Source organism: Polypterus senegalus, chromosome 11 (assembly GCF_016835505.1).
Source record: "Polypterus senegalus isolate Bchr_013 chromosome 11, ASM1683550v1, whole genome shotgun sequence".
NCBI lineage: Eukaryota > Metazoa > Chordata > Cladistia > Polypteriformes > Polypteridae > Polypterus > Polypterus senegalus.
The window spans coordinates 32,966,592-32,984,268 of NC_053164.1; the positions used below are offsets into that span (position 1 = coordinate 32,966,592).

General features: G+C 42.7%; 1 protein-coding gene across 2 annotated transcripts in view; it reads left to right on the forward strand.

Annotated features, from left to right (window-relative positions):
* Positions 1–15,195, forward strand: part of lman2la (lectin, mannose-binding 2-like a) — a 62,729-nt gene extending 47,534 nt beyond the window's left edge. For both annotated transcript variants that reach the window (XM_039768298.1, XM_039768299.1), the window contains 4 exons: positions 3,946–4,107; positions 4,207–4,321; positions 4,408–4,527; positions 14,135–15,195. In XM_039768298.1, the coding sequence (XP_039624232.1) occupies positions 3,946–4,107; positions 4,207–4,321; positions 4,408–4,527; positions 14,135–14,277 (540 nt within the window). In that variant the 3' untranslated portion in view covers positions 14,278–15,195. The remainder of the gene's footprint in view (positions 1–3,945; positions 4,108–4,206; positions 4,322–4,407; positions 4,528–14,134) is intronic.
* The last annotated feature ends 2,482 nt before the right edge of the window (positions 15,196–17,677 follow it).

Genomic DNA, 17,677 nt, shown 5'->3' on the forward strand with positions numbered 1-17,677 from the left:
TCTACCAAAGAATGGTTAAAGAAGAATAAAGTTAATGTTTTGAAATGGCCAAGTCAAAGTCCTAACCTTAATTCAATCGAAATGTTGTGGAAGGACCTGAAGCGAGCAGTTCATGTGAGGAAACCCACCAACATCCCAGAGTTAAAGCTGTTCTGTACGGAGGAATGGACTAAAATTCCTCCAAGCTGGTATGCAGGAATGATCAAAAGTTATCAGAAACGTTTAGTCGCAGTTATTGCTGCAAAGGGGGCTCACACCAGATACTGAAAGCAAAGGTTCACATACTTTTGCCACTCACAAATATGTAATATTCAATCATTTTCCTCAATAAATAAATGACCAAGTATAATATTTTTGTCTCATTTGTTTAACTGGTTTCTCTTTATCTACTTTTAGGACTTGAGTGAAAATCTGATGATGTTTTAGGTCATAGAACACAAGTAATCCTCAATACAATACAGTACTATTATAGTATTCTATAATATACTAATATTACAAATACAGAGCCAAATGCAACAGGACATACCACGTAATACGATTCAGATTGGTTCAGAGTCCTGGAGACCTCAGCCATCAGGATGCCTCCCTCCTTCTGGCCATTCCACAGCTTAGTCAGCACTGGGCTAGCCAATCTGATGAAAGGACCCTTCTACCCGACGATTCCAGCGCTCCTCCATCAGAGGTGACTTTTCCTTAGCCAGGCAAACAACTTGGCAGTAGGGCAGTGTCACATGAGTACCGAGAAGAGAAATAGAACAGGTGAGGGTTAGTAACAAATTATAACTATTATTTTTACTTATGTTTTAGTACTCTAGTGCTAATTACTAAATACTTAATCGACAATTCTTCCATTCACATGCAATGACTGTTATAATGTGGCCAGGAAACAGACCAATATACACACGGAAAAGGTTGTGCTGCCAGCCGGATCACCCCTTTTACTTGGAATGAAAATGATAGACGTTTGGGCTCACAAAACAAGGTGGCTTTAGTCAGCCTTCAAGTTACACAAAAAAAAACAATAGCAAGAGTTAGAGCTCTGTCCTCTTCAAACGCCAGATCAGTATGTGATGCCACCTTCCGGGAGCAGCTTGGTTTTATAGTGTTGGTGCTAGAAGGGGTGGGGCTAGGCATTCTTCTTAAGGCAATTTTAAAAGAGAAAATATTGTTTGTGTCAGTGCCCCCTCTTGTCTCGGGGTGGAACTGCTTACCTCTTTAGTGCCCGGAAGATTGTCCCCAGGCACACATGCTTGACATTCCATCCATCCATTATTCAACCCGCTATAATCTTAACTACAGGGTCACGGTGGTCCGCTGGAGCCAATCCCAGCCAACACAGGGTGCAAGGCAGGAAACAAACCCTGGGCAGGGCGCCAGCCCACCGCAGGGTGTGCGCACTCACACACACCAAGCACACACTCAGGACAATTTAGAATTGCCAATGCACCTAAACTGCATGTCTTTGGACTATGGGAAGAAACCGGAGTACCCGGAGGAAACCCACGCAGACATGGGGAGAACATGCAAACTCCATGCAGGGAGGACCCAAGAAGCGAAACTGGGTCTCCTAGCTGCGAGGCAACAGTGCTACCCACCGCACCACCACGCTTGACATTGTCAATTTTAAATCATCTCTTTTTTTTGTGATCAATATTTTATTTGATTTCAAAAAATAACGAGAGCAATGGAACATAGAAAGGACATTTGCATATATAAGTTTGAAACCACATCCACCGCAACCCACTCCATTCTTTGGGTTAGAGTAAAGTTAAATTAATAAAACACACAGGTCACTGACAGTTTATAACCAATTGGTTTATGGGTTGACCGACAACCAAGACCTAATCCTGGCTACTGTGTCCCTTCATTTATTGATATTATCAGAAGATTTCCACTGATTTGTGCAGTTGACAATTCCAGCTTAGCCAGGCTGCAAAAGGAAGACTTCCATTCAATAAAGGTAACAAGTTCTGGATTCTTCCATTGTGAAACTATGAGCGTTTGGGCTACTGAAATAATGCGCTTATGACAGACAGAGAGGGACAGAGCAGAGAAATCTAATAGGAGCAGAGTAATGGGGGAGCAAGGAATAGATATAGATAGGATGGAGGAGGGCGCATGAGCAACGGAGGCCCAAAGAACAACAACAGTGGGACATTCTTAGAACATGTGGTGAAAGGTGCCCTCTACAGGGTGGTCCAGATCGTCTGGATGACTTTAAATTATACGGGGACGGTTTCAGTTCAGCGCGAAGACGATTCTTCTTGTCATCAGTTCGCACAATTCTCGATGGTCCAGGATTTTTCGGGTGATTTTCTATGTAATAAACTTAATACCGTATATACACGTGTACCATGCGCACATTTTTTCCCGAAAATTAGCATTAGAAAATCAGGTGCGCATCATACACAAGGAAATGTAATTCTGTAATGTTTACTTATTCTGCTTGGGCTTGCTCGCTCTCTCTCTCTCTCTCTCTCACTCGCACTCTCTCGCTTGCGCACTCGCACTCTCTCTCTCTCACTCGCACACTCGCGCACTCGCACTCTCTCTCTCACTCGCACACTTGCGCTCTCTCTCTCTCATTTGCTTGCTCGCGCACTTGCGCTCTCTCTCTCACTCGCTTACTCGCGCTCCCGTGCCCTCTCTCTCTAAACACTTCCTATACAATCACAACACACGTCGTACATGGAGCAAAACGATTTTCCTGATTTTCTTTGTAAAAATTAGGGTGCGCGTCTTGCACGTGGGTGCGTGGTACACAAGTAAATACGGTAAGTTATAGCGTAATGAAAATTGCATAAATAGATCTGGACCACTCTATACATTAAGGGAGCATTGGTAACAGAGTAGATCAGGAGCCAAACCTATCAGGAAGTGCTTTGCAGGATAATGATGAACTCTGTGGATAATTTTATATTGGATATGTTGATGATTAGAATTTCTAGAGGATTTTTTTTTAATGTTTTTAAAAACTGTATTCCAACACAGTGGCGCTGAGAGGAATTTTAAATCATCTCTGTTAGTACTGGCCTCCAAAAATACGCCCTCCTATCTGACTGGTGTTTTGTAATTTAATATTGGATTTATTACTCTGGCAAATACAGTTGGTATGGTGGCAGAATAGTAACCACTGCAGATTCAGGGACCCTGTGTTCTTGATTATGATTTAGTGTCTGTGTATTCTCACATAAGTTTACTCAGGATGCTTCAGCTTTCTCCCATATCTCATAGATCTGCATGTTTTGATGGAGGGTACCTGTAAATTGTTTTGAGTGGGCCCCATATGGGAATGGCACTTGGCTTGTTTCCATTGCTGCAGGGATTGGCTCTCACCTCCCATGAGCCTGAAGTGAAATAAAACCGGTTAAGTAAATTGACAGGAGGATGATTAGAATTTGTCAGTAAGTACTGATAAGTCGGAGTCTGAGCAGATCTTACAGTGGATTAATCTTTGGAGCCTGGATCATTTAAAAATTTACAGCGGAAGTAGAAACAATGTACTCAAATAGCCTGACCAGGTAAACTGGAACCAGGGTTCAAGCTGGAGGAGGAAGCCATAGGTGCATCAATAAAGGCACAAAGCCCTTGAGACTTGTATTGTAATTTCGTGTTAACACCGTTCGCCAGGCTGTGAATGATGACTTTGTAGAAATGAAAACCAGAAGCTCTGTAGCAAACAGTGAGTAAGATCAACACCACAGCATCTTGCCTTAGAAACTCATCTCGGGGAAACTGGCTTCTTTTCTCTGTCTAGCTGGGATCTCCAGTGCATGTTCTGTGTGGTCACATGTGTATTTATCGTTGTTGTTTTCCTTTTTTCTTGCTGCTGCCCTCTGCATGGTATGTGGCACATTATTTTCCTTTGGGAGTTCTCTCTCACGGATTGATTGGTGCTTCACCATGCATGGGCCTTATTTTTGCTTTCACCTCCTCTCTCTGCAGCGCATCTTTCCATATATCATGGCAATGGTTGGGAATGGCACACTTGGATATGACCATGAACGTGATGGGCGGCCCACAGAGCTAGGAGGCTGCACTGCGCTGGTCCGCAATCTCAACCAAGACACATTCCTGGTGATACGCTATGTTCGCCGCAGGCTGACTGTAAGTGCTACTCTAATAGCGCTAGGGCTGAGGCCTAAACGACTTTTAGCCGGTGTAGACTTGAAGTTTCCAAAGTACGTGTTGGCTTTTTGGTACTAGGTAATGATTGACATTGATGGTAAGAGTGAGTGGAGGGATTGTCTGGACATTCCTGGTGTAAGGTTGCCAAAAGGATACTATTTTGGAGCATCATCTGTCACTGGTGATCTCTCAGGTATGTTTAATAGGGGGTGTTAGTTTCAGATGAAAGTGGGCAGTATATCATTGCAACCTTACATCCGTATTCTTCTTTTTCTCCAGATAACCACGACATCATTTCTCTAAAACTGTACCAGCTGACTGTTGAGCGGAGTGCAGAGGAGGAGCGGGAGGATAAAGAGGTGTTCATACCCAGTGTGGACAACATACCATTATTACGAGGCAAGTATTTGCATATACACCTCTCATGTAGTTATTGCAGCCCAGAAAGTGTTCTTAGTCCATTTTGAATCATATCAGCTGTCTAGGTCTTCATTGCTCTCGTTGCCTAAAAGTATTTCCACTTTAACATTTCTGATGGTTAGCACATACTACAGGTTTCATTTTTTAATGGTAACTGGTAGCAGAAAATCGAACTTCTTGTGGGGTGGAGCAACATGAGAGAAGTCTGGCCCTAAAATATAAATTAGGTAGCCCACACTCTCAGCCTCCCACTATAGCGGCGCTATGTTGCACGCCTACTAGACCAGGGCTATCCGAGCTAAAGCACTTCTGTGTTGGCCTGCAAGGCATCTTCTAAAAATCCTGCACGCTGTGCTTCATAAGTCCAGGTGGCTGCATTGTGTTTTTATTTTTTATGTTCATAAGAATTACTTCTTAACGCTTTGAAATCTCTTTAGCTTTTTTTGTCCAGTGCCTCCTGATTCACCAGTACAAGAAAACCCCCTCATATGATATACCGTTTAACGTCTTGTTATGCAAGATGTCAAGCTTTTTGGGGTTCCTGCTTATTTTTGGCCCTCTTGACCCAAATACCCCCACTTTTAGGCCATTTTAGATCATATTTTGTTCCAGAAATTATACCCCCATGATTCATCAAAAATGATCACAAGGAACCACACTATGATCACACTATCCACGCTACCCAGGGGTTCAACTGCTAATGAGATATGAGGAATTAAAGTTACCCCTTTTCACAAGACTGGGAAAAAATGGGGGATCGGTAATATAGACGTGTGGAGTGTCATTTTATGCTATTTTGAAGTTCCTAATCACAGATGTGATAACGTTTTTGATATTCGATTCTCCTTTGCGATGGTCCTAGTCCTCTAACAGCCACTCCCAGAAGGCTACAAATGGCAAATTTCAAACATAAGCTTGTGATGTATCGTTTTAGACTATTTCAATGACAGTGATTGTCAATATATTATTTTTGATATCTGATCCCTTTAAAAATTACAGATTTCTATCACAATCAATAGTATTTCGACTTTAAACATTTAATTTGAAGCACTCATTGTAACATGTCAAATATTTGACTCAACTGTTCTTGTTTATTATGTACTTCCACCTCCTGAATTAAATTACTACATTTCTTATGAACACCCTCTTATTCAGATTTTATTTTTATGTTTTTATTTTTTACAACTAATTATTATTTGTAATTTATCTGATCACTTAGTGACTTATGCTCCCTGTTTTCTCTCAAAATGATTGCAAACAAATTTCTGTTTCCAAAGTGTTAAAGGAGATGTTTGGTATTTTCCAAGTCAAAGTTATATCTTCACCGAGTCCCATTTTGACAAAAAAGTTTTAAAACTTTTCAAATACATCCATTTTTCAAACCAAAAATATATTGAACGTTGATCCACATTTTGAAATTACACACAAATTGCAAAACAGTGTATCAAAATCATTTTAAGAAAGAAAAAAGCAAAGCACTGCTGTTACAGTTATCCATTTTAAAAGTGCACTTCACCTTGTTGCTTGTCTCCCTCCGTGGCCCCCTTTAGGGCCAGGGCTGTGGATTCACTTTTAAAGTCATCGCCAAGCACTAAGTGTTGATGCACAGATTTGAATTGCTGCTTCTGATCTGTAGACAATAACCGAAAAAGTCACACTTCCAATCACTAATTTTCTTCCACTATAAGCTTGTTATTTTGCAAAGACATTATTTGTTGCCGCTGTATTGATAAATGCATCTCTTATTATCTCTGCATCTCTTATTATCTCTTCAAAGGCAGAGAATACTGATCATGCACATAGAATGCAATCAAGTGAGAAGAACCGAACAGATGTTGTAGGCATATATCCGTCCTTCCATCCATTTTCCTAACATGCTTATCCAGGGCAGGGTTGTGGGCAGCTGGAGTCCATCCCAGAAAACATCTGTTGCAACGCAGGAACAATCACATAAATACACACACACCTGGGCCACTTGAGCAAAGCCTATTCTTGTACATTTCATCAGGTTGAATCTACTACTGACAATGTCACATTATGTGACTTTTGTTTTGTAGGGTGTGATAGATTTGCTGAATGTACAGTAGTAATTGCACCATGCCAAGTTACATGACTGAAAATCGCAGCCCATGTCACATTACCAACAGAGCGCCAATATTCCCATGCAGTCGTGCTTGCCCCTTTTTTTGACAGACAACAGTGTGCTGCCTGCCGGTGCCATTTAAAGGGTTAACAGCTGTGTCGAATTCAGCAGCAATCCCGGCCCATTATTTATTTATTTATTTATTTTTAATTCTGTTATGGTGTGAAAAATATCAGACATCAGACAGGCAAGCTTCTCTTCTGTTTGTGAGGTCCACCGCCTCTGTGCTGCCAGGTTTATCTGATGCCATACCATTGGTTAATAGCTGTGGTGAGTTCAGCCACAGTCTTGGATTTTTTTTTTCCATTCTGTTTTAGTACATAAAACACCAGAAATCTGAGAGATGAGCTTCTCTGTTTGTGAGGTTCATAACACACATGTTCCTTATTCCTCATCGCTGTATTATATACGCATTGTACTTCTAGGTGAATGGTCATTGGTTGTCTGCTGCCATGCACACACAGACTGCCACTACGACAATGGAAAAATCTTCTAACGTGACGTAGGTTTTCTGCTTTCTCTTATATAACCAATGACTAGGAGTTGTGTAAAGTGGCATCAGTTTAACTTGCAGCTTTTCTGCTCTACAATTTATAAACATCCATAGCAGCAAGTAAACTGCGACTAGTCTCCTCTCCTATCAAAGTCAATTGGAAGAGAAAAAAAACAAATATGTCACCCTGTAGTTTAAATGGTCTTAAATCTGCCACTGGATGAACCTTTTCAAGGTAGGCCATGCTCTTTTCAGCTTCTTCACACCACCACCGATATACACTAATCTGAGTAAAGTGTCCAGTGTGACAGGAGTGTGTCCTGCTAATCTTTGAAGTGTGATGGCACATACTACTGAAAACTGTCGGCTCTAGCTTAAAAACAATAATTCAAATTTGGACTTTGAACTAAAGACTTACATTATTTTAGCTCTACCTCATATTTCTTGGCCACCCGCATCCATGCCACAAAGAATTAAGTCTGGACGCACAAAATTATGGTGAGTAGGCAAATCTGTAGCACAAAGCACTTCACTGGAAAGTTCATGTGTACATGTGATGGCGTCAATGATCATACATACTGGAAGACCTTGAGCCATGGCAGTTTGTTAAAGAATGTGTTTCGGTGACTGCTTAGTCTGTTCGTCCTAGTAAAGCTAACATTTTCCCACAAATTTCCCAATGGCGACTAATGGTGCATTGTCATGTTGATGGTGGGTCATAGGACGATTGAAATAGCCAAAGTAGAAAACTGTTAGCTGGATAGAGGAGCTTTGTCATCATTTGTGGTTGAACTAATGGTTGGTTATTCAGCTTGCTTGAGTGTTTTTACTGAATAAAGGAGGTTTATCACTGGCACAGTTGTATTTGTCAGTTAACTCCCTTTCAGTTTTATGAAACTTTTATATTTGACACATTCCTCAGATGAGCCTCTAGAGCACATAAGTAGGCCAAACCATTTTACAAGTTGTCCCCTTTGGCCCTCGGCTTCTCTTGTGAATTGCATTTTTTACTTGTAAATTCCTGGACATAGGAGACATGTCTTCCCAGAATATCTGACCCAGCAAATCTCCCCAGTCAAGACCTACTAGAATTACAGGGAATTTCCAGGGTCGGGTTGTATGTATGAGCAAAGCCAGGAATATGCCTGGGTGAGCATAAGGTCACATGAAAGATGTACCCACAATAACGAGAGTGAGTCAGTCATGTGGCACGACAGCACCATCATTTTGTGGAGTTTGATTTGCTTTATTAGGTTTATGATTTTGATAGGTCCCTGAAAATTGAATGAGGAAACTGCTGTCCATCTAAGCCAAAGAAGAAATTGTCACAACTGTTTCTTAGAAGGTACTCACAGGTGCTGATTTGCACCAGTGGTGGGAGTCGCAGTGAAGAGGGGGCTTACAGTGCTCGTTTGGTAGAAACCGTGGCTCATGCATGTTTGGAAACAGTAAAACCTGAGCAGCATCATGTCTTTTAGACCCCTACTGCTTCATAACAATTGTTACATTTTGCAGTTTCACATGCAGAGAATTGCTTACACCTTCAATGAACTTTAGTCACAGAAACACATAAACAGTGCTGCCCAAACTTTGCACACTTCACAGGACCCAATCCTCCTTATCCAGCACTGTATGTGAAGACTAGGAACAGAGGCATTGTAGGTAATTCTCAGATCAGCCAGATACCTGTGGATAACGAAGTGCCCATAACTCTTTCAGGGCTGATGTCGACTTTTGTTAAAATTGAGGGGTAGAGCACGGTAATCAGTTGTAAACTGCAACAAAACTCACCCTTACATTTAAGATTGACTCTCTTTGCTATCAGGAAAGATAAGTAGCTTTGTTGATTTTAACTCAATTCCCTGCGTGAGTAGTGAAGAGCAAACAACCTCTAAAATGGCATCGACATCTGGCAAGAGACTAAATATGCCATGGACGTTTTACATATTATCGTTGAATCGGACCCTAACTTGTCGGACTTGGAATTTGATGCGAGTGATCAGGAGATGGACATCGAATATGAAAATAAGGTACCAGCATCAGCTAATCAGTCCCCAGATGATCGTGGTGTTGAACATGTTTGTGTAGGTGATACGCCTACGGCAGCGTTTGCCTGGGAAGACCACCACTTATGATGGCAAGAGGTACAAACCATCAAACCAATTGCATCACACCTGTGCGAAGGCAGCCAGCCCACTGTGCATACCTGCTGGCCATTGAGGTGCCCACATGCAGCCCCTGCCTCCAGAGTTGTCGAACTTGCGCCAACAGCAGCCACAGCACGTAGAAACTAAAGAATCCATTCCCGGGATGCTGATTACCAACAGCCCGGGATTCTCTGACATTTTTCATTCCCGGAACTGCTATAATTTCCAGGAAACCGGGAACGGCCAAGCTCGCATATATAGCGTGTAAAAGTGTAAAACTCGATCAAGAAATAACAGAGTTATAGTTGAAAATAATTAAGTGGCATGGTTTTTTGGCCCACGGTGTAGTGTGTTGCCGATTAATTCAGTCAACAACAGACCAGCAGCAGTCTAAGACTGAGCACAGTGGACTGAGAGGAGTCCGCACTCTGCACCTCACGAATGCCGGGACGGGGCGGACTTCATTGACGTCTGTCAGACAACACTTGAACTTGCAATGCATCAGTCTGTCGCATCCGCATTATCTGTGCCAAGAAACTTGGCATCACAGAATGATGACAAGAAACTGGATGCATCAGTAAAAGCTGAAATGGCGGTGTTTCAGTGCAACAGCAAGCGTGGGCATTGTTTAGAACAAGTGTATCAGTATCTGATGACTGTGCCGCCTACTTCAGTGGAGGCAGAGTGCGCTTTTTCAGCAGTATGCTGGACACGTTATGCTTTCTACGCTCTTATTACCGCAACTAACTAGATACATGTACTTGTATGACAGCATGAACTGCTTGTAGATAAGGTTGGTCTTTTATTGGCGTCAACATATTGCAGTAGTTTTATTAAAAATAAGTGTAGGCCTTTCTAAAACCGTTCACATGTGAGATGCCCGCACACAGTGTCATCCCTGGGAACCCGGGATTACCGGGAATGACATGTGGGATTCCTGGATTCCCTAGTAGCAACAGACGTTTAATGTTGATTTATGTGTGAAACCATTGCTTTGTGTGCTTTTCAAAAAAACTGAGTTTTTTGGAAAAAAATATTCAGCCCTCAAAGAGATAAGTACGTAGGGGTGGTTACAATGCCGTCAGAGAGTATTCAGACCCTTTCACTTTTTACACATTTTATTATGTTGCAGCCTTATGCTAAAATCATTTAAAAATGTTTTTTTTTCTCCATTAAACTACAGTCAGTATTACAGAATGACAAAGCGAAAACAAGAGTGGTGTCCCTCAGGGGTCAGTGCTGAGGCTGCTGCTATTTTTAATATTCATAATTGATTTGGATAGGAATATAAATAATAAGCTAGTTAAGTTTGCAGAAGATACCAAAATAGGTGGATTGGCAGATAATGTGCAATCCACCGAACCATTACAGAGGGTCTTGGATAGCATACAGGCTTGGGCAGGTTTGTGGCAGATGGCATTTAATGTCAGTAAATGTAAAGTAATACACATAGGAAGTAAAAATGTTAGTTTTGAATACCCAATGGGAGGTCTGATCATCACTATCAACTGCCAGCCAGAGTTCAGAAGCCATTAAGAAGGCTAACAGAATGTCCGGTTATATAGCACCCTTGATATGTGGAGTTCAAGTCCAAGGAGGTTTTGCTCAGGCTTTAAAACACACTGGTGAGGCCTCATCTGGAGTACTGTGTGCAGTTTTGGTCTCCATGATACAAACAAAGGTATAGAAGCACTCAAAAAAGTCCAGAGAAGAGCGACAAGGATGATTTAGACTGAGGCAGTTGTTGTTTAGAATAGGCCCCAACCTAGTTTTTCACACGTCGGTGTGTTTCCGACCCATTTAGGTGTTCCCCCAACACTGTGAATTTAGTGTGATGGTTTGAGTGGTGGGAGTGGTGTGGTCCCCATCTTGGTGAATCGAGCACAATCCTTAAAGCAGGTTTGGGCGAGTAACTGTCACATGCGATCAGCAGCATGTTAGATGAGTCAATCACAATTGTCAATTCTTTTCATCCTTGGTGAAGAGTATGATCATCGTAGAGGTGTTGAAGAGGTCATCCAGGACAAGATCCACCTTCAATGCTACTGCTGTGAATTGAGTGTGATCATCAGACTGGCAGAAGGAGTTTTGTCTGGAGTCGGCCGCGATCCACCTGTGATGCTACCACTGGTGAATCAAATATGAGCGGTGTGGGGAAGGGGTGGGGATTTGTCCAGGGTCAGCCATGGCCCACCTGCAATGCTGCCACGGCCCACAGGTTGGAAAACGCTGGTTTAATTAAGCAAACAGAGATTAAGAAATGACATGATTGAAGTGTTTAAATGATGAGGGAATTAGTCCAGTGGATTGAGACTGTTACTTTAAAATGAGTTCATCAAGAAGACGGGGACACTTGTTAAGGGTAAATTTCACACAAACATTAGGAGGTTTTTCTCTAAACAGAGAACCACAGACACTTTGAATAAGCTACCAAGTAGTGTGGTTGACAGTAGGACTTTAAGTTCCTTTAACGCTAGACTTGATGTTCGTTTGGAAGATTTAAATTGAAAAGACTGGCAAGCTTTGTTGGGCTAAAAGGGATGTTCTTGTTAAAATGTTTCTAATGTTCTGCAGATTTTAGGAATTACTAAAATTTTCTTAAAAACAAGAAACTGAAATATTACATTGACACAAATATTAAGACCCTTTACTCGGTAATTCGTAATGGTAGCGATTATGGCCTGGAGTCTTCTTGGGTGTGACATGACAAGCTTTGCACACTTGGATTTGGGGATTATTCTGGCATTCTTCTCTGCAGATCCTCTGAAGCTCTCTCAGGATGGATGGAGACCGTCACTGGGCAGCTATTCTCGGGTCTCTCCAGAGATCTTCAGTTGGGTTCTGGCTGGGCTACTCAAGAACATTCTTAGTGTTGTGTTTGCTTTGTGCAGAGGGCCATTGTCCAGTTGGAAGGCGATCCTATAGCCCATTCTGAGGTCCAGCAAACTCTGGGGCAGGTTTTTTTAAGGATGTCTCTGTACTTTGTTCCGTTTAGATTTTCCTCAGCCCTGTCTTGTCTCCCAGTCCCCAACCTTGTAGCATGATGCTGTCTACATCATGGTTATCTATTAGAATTTTATTGTGCAGGTGATGAGATGTGGCTGGTTTCCTCGAAACTTGAAATGACACCAAACAGTTTAATCTTTGTTTCAACAGACAGTGCAATCTTGTTTCTTATACTCCGAGAGTCCTTTAATTGCCTCTTTGCAAACGTGAAGTGGCCGTTTGTGTGGCCACTCTGCTATAAAGCCCATATTAGTGGGTTTTTGCAGTGGCAGTTGTCCTTTTGAAAGTTCCTTCCATCTCCACACCAGTTCTCTGGTGCCCAACCACTATCAGGTTCTTGGTCACCTCTCTTTTCAAAGCCCTTCTCCCATGATTGCTCACTTTTTCCTGGCTGCCAACTCTAAGAAAAGTGTTAGTTATTCTAAATGTATTCCCTTTAAGAATTATGGAGGCCACTTTGTTCTTGAGAACCTTCAGTGCTGCAGGAACATTTTTGTTGCCTTCCCCAGATCTGTGCCTTGACACAATCCCATCTGTAAGCTCTGCATGCAGTTCCTTATACCTCACAGCTTGGGTTTTGTTCAACTTTAGGATGTTCTCTAGGTAGGCGTTCCTCTTTCCGAATCGGTCCAGTCAATTGAATTGACCACAGGTGGACTTCCAAATAAGTTGTAGAAACATCTCAATGATGATCAATAGAATGGGAATGTACCTGAGCCAAACTTCAAGTGTCATAGCCAAGGATCTTTAAACTTGTGTCAGTTCATTATTTTATGTTTAATCCTCTTCGTCTTCTTTTGGCTGCTCCCATTAGGAGTTGCCACAGTGGATCATCTTCTTCCATATCTTCCTGTCCTTTGCATCTTGTTCTGTCACACCCATCACCTGCATGTCCTCTCTCACCGCGTCCATAAACCTTCGCTTAGGCCTTACTCTTTTCCTCTTCCCTGGCAGCTCTAACCTTAGCAGCCTTCTCCCAATATACTCAGCATCTCTCCACTGCACATGTCCAAACCAGCGCAATCTCACCTTTCTGACTTTGTCTCCCAACCATCCAACTTGAGCTGACCCTCTAATGTCCTCATTTCTAATCCTGTTCATACTTGTTGCGCCCAATGCAAATCTTAGCATCTTTAATTCTGCCACCTCCAGCTCTGTCACCTGTTTTCTGGTCAGTGCCACCGTCTCCAACTCTCACTACCATCCTGTAGACCTTCCCTTTCACTCTTGCTGATACCCATCAGTCATAAATCACTCCTGACACTCTTCTCCACCCATCCCACCCTGCCTGCACTCTGTTTCTCTCTTCTTTTCCACAGTCTCCATTACTCTGTACTGTTGATCCAAAGTATTTAATTTTAGCATAAGGCTGCAATATAACAACATGTGAAAAAAAGGGCCAATACTTCCTAATTAGGGTCATTGACCGAGGCCATTGAAATTAGTTTTGCTTGTGTACCTGCACCTTCACAGGTAAGTGAACAAATGAGAGGTGGACCCTCTTTAGGTTTGGTGTACAGTTGTCAGAATATACTGCTTTCCTTTGTGTAGATTGATTAAGGTGAGACACTTCCAATTCCCGTCTTTTACAATTTTCCAGACAGCTTGACCCAGGCCACCCGAGTATAGGAGCCATGAATGTGTCCACAATAGTGTTGCCATCTACTGTCCAATCATCCTCTCTCAACGCAGCAAAGCTGGTAGTGTGGGAAGCCACTATGAGCCTGATGTGTGTTTGTCCATTCATCCAGAAATGGTTCCCATCACTAACTGACCTCCTTTGTTTCCCCTTTACAGAGGATGGCGTTTCCCAGCCCATGAGCGGACTGGCACTTTTCTTCATCATTCTGTTTTCTGTCCTCGGTGCAATTGTGTTGTCTGTGATTGGAGTCATCGTTTATCAGCAATGGAAGGAAAACCGGCGCAAGCGGTTCTATTGATTTTTGGGAGGCCCAAGCCCAGGTCTATCACAGAGCGTTCTGGCTGAGCCATATCTGGACTGCTCATCATGGATATTTTTCTAAGGGAAAGTTCAGTTTAGACATTTAACTTTCCCTTGGGCACCACCGATCCTAGATTTTTGAGCTGTAAAGCGGAGGTTCTTATGGCCAGAAGCAGAGACAAGACAACTCTTGAATTTTTCTTGTTATTTGCAAGTTAAACTGCCGTTATTCACTGTACCGTCCTAACGAGGAGGACCACACCTGTCTTTGTTAAGCTCCTAAAGGTGACGTTGACTTGGATGAAGACCTGGGCGCTCTGAATCCTATCTGCTGCTAAAAGGAAATCCAGGTGTTAACCATTTGGAGCCACCAGTTGTTCTCTTGTGGTTCAGTATCTTCATTTTGGCAATCATAAACAGGGGGCTCGGCCATCTGTAGCCAAACCTGCAGGAAGGCCAGATGTTCACTTTGTCTGAAGCAGGTCACATGGCTGTGATATTTATGCCTCGTCAGTGGGGCAGCTTTCTGTTCTCAAACCAGATTTTAATTTTAAGGTTTTTTTGTTTTTTTCCTCCCTCTGTATGAATGACACGTGGTCAGCACTGTGGGGACAGGGGGCTCTCCAGTTGTTCACTTCCATTTCTGGTCGGCCCAGGCCTTAATGTTTCCATTGCCGGCCTCTTCTAAAACTACTGGAGTAGGTAGGGCACACAAATATGGAGTTGTGGGAGGGGGGGGGCTTGGGGGGCTTCGAAACGAATGGGAAATGAGTAAGGTGGGGGTGTTAAAGATAGCCTTCTATTGGGACACGTTTGAAAGAGAAACTCTGTATGGAGATGTTTGCTTCTGAAGTGTTGTTTGTGTTTAAAGAATTAAGCTATATAAATGGTACAGTAAATACTAGTTAAATACAGACATGTAGTATTGGTGTCTCCGTCTGTGAAGAAGAGTGATGCGTGGCACTGCCAAAAAAATCACTCATATCATTTTCAAAAGAATGACGTTATGGTGTACACATTCAGTCGATTATATGCTTGCTGGATAGTTAATAGGCCTATGGTGTTCTTTATAGAACTAAATACAACAAACTGGGAGTCTTAAAAGAAGAAAGAGTTAGCGTTGGCACTCCCGTACTTTATAAATAAGTAAGTAAAATGTATTTATAGAGCGTCTGTCATAAACAAAAGTCACAAACTGCTGAAAAGTAAAACATAGAATGAAATGAAATATCAAAAACACAAAACGCACAGAACATCGAATATCAAAATATAAAACAGAATAAAATGAAATATCAAAAACGTAAAGAACATTGAATATCAACATATAAAACAGAATAAAATGAAATATCAAAAACGTAAAGAACATTGAATATCAACATATAAAACAAGGCTACCGACATGCCCGTCTGAGCAGATGCGTCTTAAGCGGACACTGAAACGATTCTGTAGATTCTGCTGATCTCGACGACACCACAGGGCTGTTCATTAACTTGAAATGAGTGATCCCCACATGTCTTTAATTTGGTACGATTAACCGAGAGGAGATCTAAATCAGGGGTCGCCAACTTCGGTCCTGGAGGACCACAGTGGCTGCAGGTTTTCATTCTATCCCTTCTCTTAATTAGTGACCTGTTTTTCTGCTAATTAACTTCTTTTGAACTAATTTTAATTGAAGACTCAGACTCCTTAATTGTTTCCTTTTCCTTAATTAGCAGCCAAACAACATTATTTCTTTATTTCTACAGCACATTTTCATACAGATGATGTAGCTCCAAGTGCTGTACAAGATGAAGAAAGAGAAAAAAGACAAAATATAAAAACGGGGCAATACTAATTAACAAAGAATAATATATGGTCTGATGGCCAGGCCAGAAAAAACTTGATGGTCGGAGAATAAAACAAAATCTGCAGGGGTCCCAAGGCCACAAGACCACCCAGCCATTCTATCAGTCCTCATGCTTTACAGGCTTCACATGGAAGAACTTGATGATGACGGTCATGTGGATATCCATCCATCCATCCATTATCCAACCTGCTATATCCTAACTACAGGGTCACGGGGGTCTGCTGGAGCCAATCCCAGCCAACACAGGGCGCAAGACAGGAAATAAGCCCCGGGAAAGGCACCAGCTCACCGCAGGGCACACACACACACACCCACACCAAGCACACAGTAGGGACAATTTAAGATCCAATGCACCTAACCTACATGTCTTTGGACTGTGGGAGGAAACCCACACAGCCACTGGGAGAACATGCAAACTCCACGCAGGGAGGAGGACCCAGGAAGAGAACCCTGGTCTCCTAACTGCAAGGCAGCAGCGCCACCCACTGTGCCACCCCGTCATGTGGATATCTGGCCTTCAATGTAGGTACATGGTGCTTTGATCGGGTGGTGGTGGCGCAGATCGCCATCGTAGAAAACCGGAAAAAGAACAGCAGAGAAAGTAGGGGTTAGTATGGACTTCAGGGCTATGGAAAAAAAAAATGTAATGTGTGGTATAGTGCAGGCGTCGCTAAGTCTGCTCCTGGAAGACCACCGTGGCTGCAGGTTTTCATTCTAACCCCTTTTTTAAATGAGTGCCCTGTTTGTGCTGCTCATTAACTCCTTGTGAATTAACTTTAATTGACTTCATTTTTTTAAGATTTGTTTCCCTAAATTTCTTTCCTGAAATGGCACCCAAACAGAAATGAAATGTGAAGTGGGTGAGAACACAACAGAAGAGCAACTAACTCAGGGCCTCAAACTTCCACCAATTTCACTCCAACCAGCTGCTTAATTAGGCGCCGATTCTTGTTGTTCATTAAACTCGTTCTTTAATTCCATGGCTTGTTGCTGCTCTCATTGTGTAATAGCAGACATTTCCGAAAGTGTTGATTTTCTCTTTCTAAGAGCGCTGGTCACATGTTGGAGTTTGATTGGAGTTGGAGGCCCTGAGTTAGTTGGTCTTCTGTTGGGTTCTCACTCACTTCACATTTCATTTCTGTCTGGGTGCTGTAACAAAGGCGCTATATAGGCGCCTGACCCGACACAGATAGACAAGGAGGCACGTATAAAAACACAAAGACTTTGATTGTTTCTTCATCTGTGGGACACGTCTTCCCCGTGCCACACAGCCCAAACACAGTCCCAAAGCACAATAAACACAAGCTTAGTCCTCCTCCTCCCGACTCTGGCTCCTCGAGTGGTGGTGGCTGGCCCTTTTATCACCTACCCGGAAGTGTTCCAGGTGCTTGACCACCTGGTCATAATTGCACCTCCAGGTGGGGCTGAAGATTCGTCCAGCCAGGCTGCTGAATCCATGCAGCTCCCCCTAGCAGCCATCCGAGCCCCCGACCAGGCTGTGGAGGACTCCATCTCCCATGGAGCCCTGCGGGTGGTTGGGGAATCACCGTCA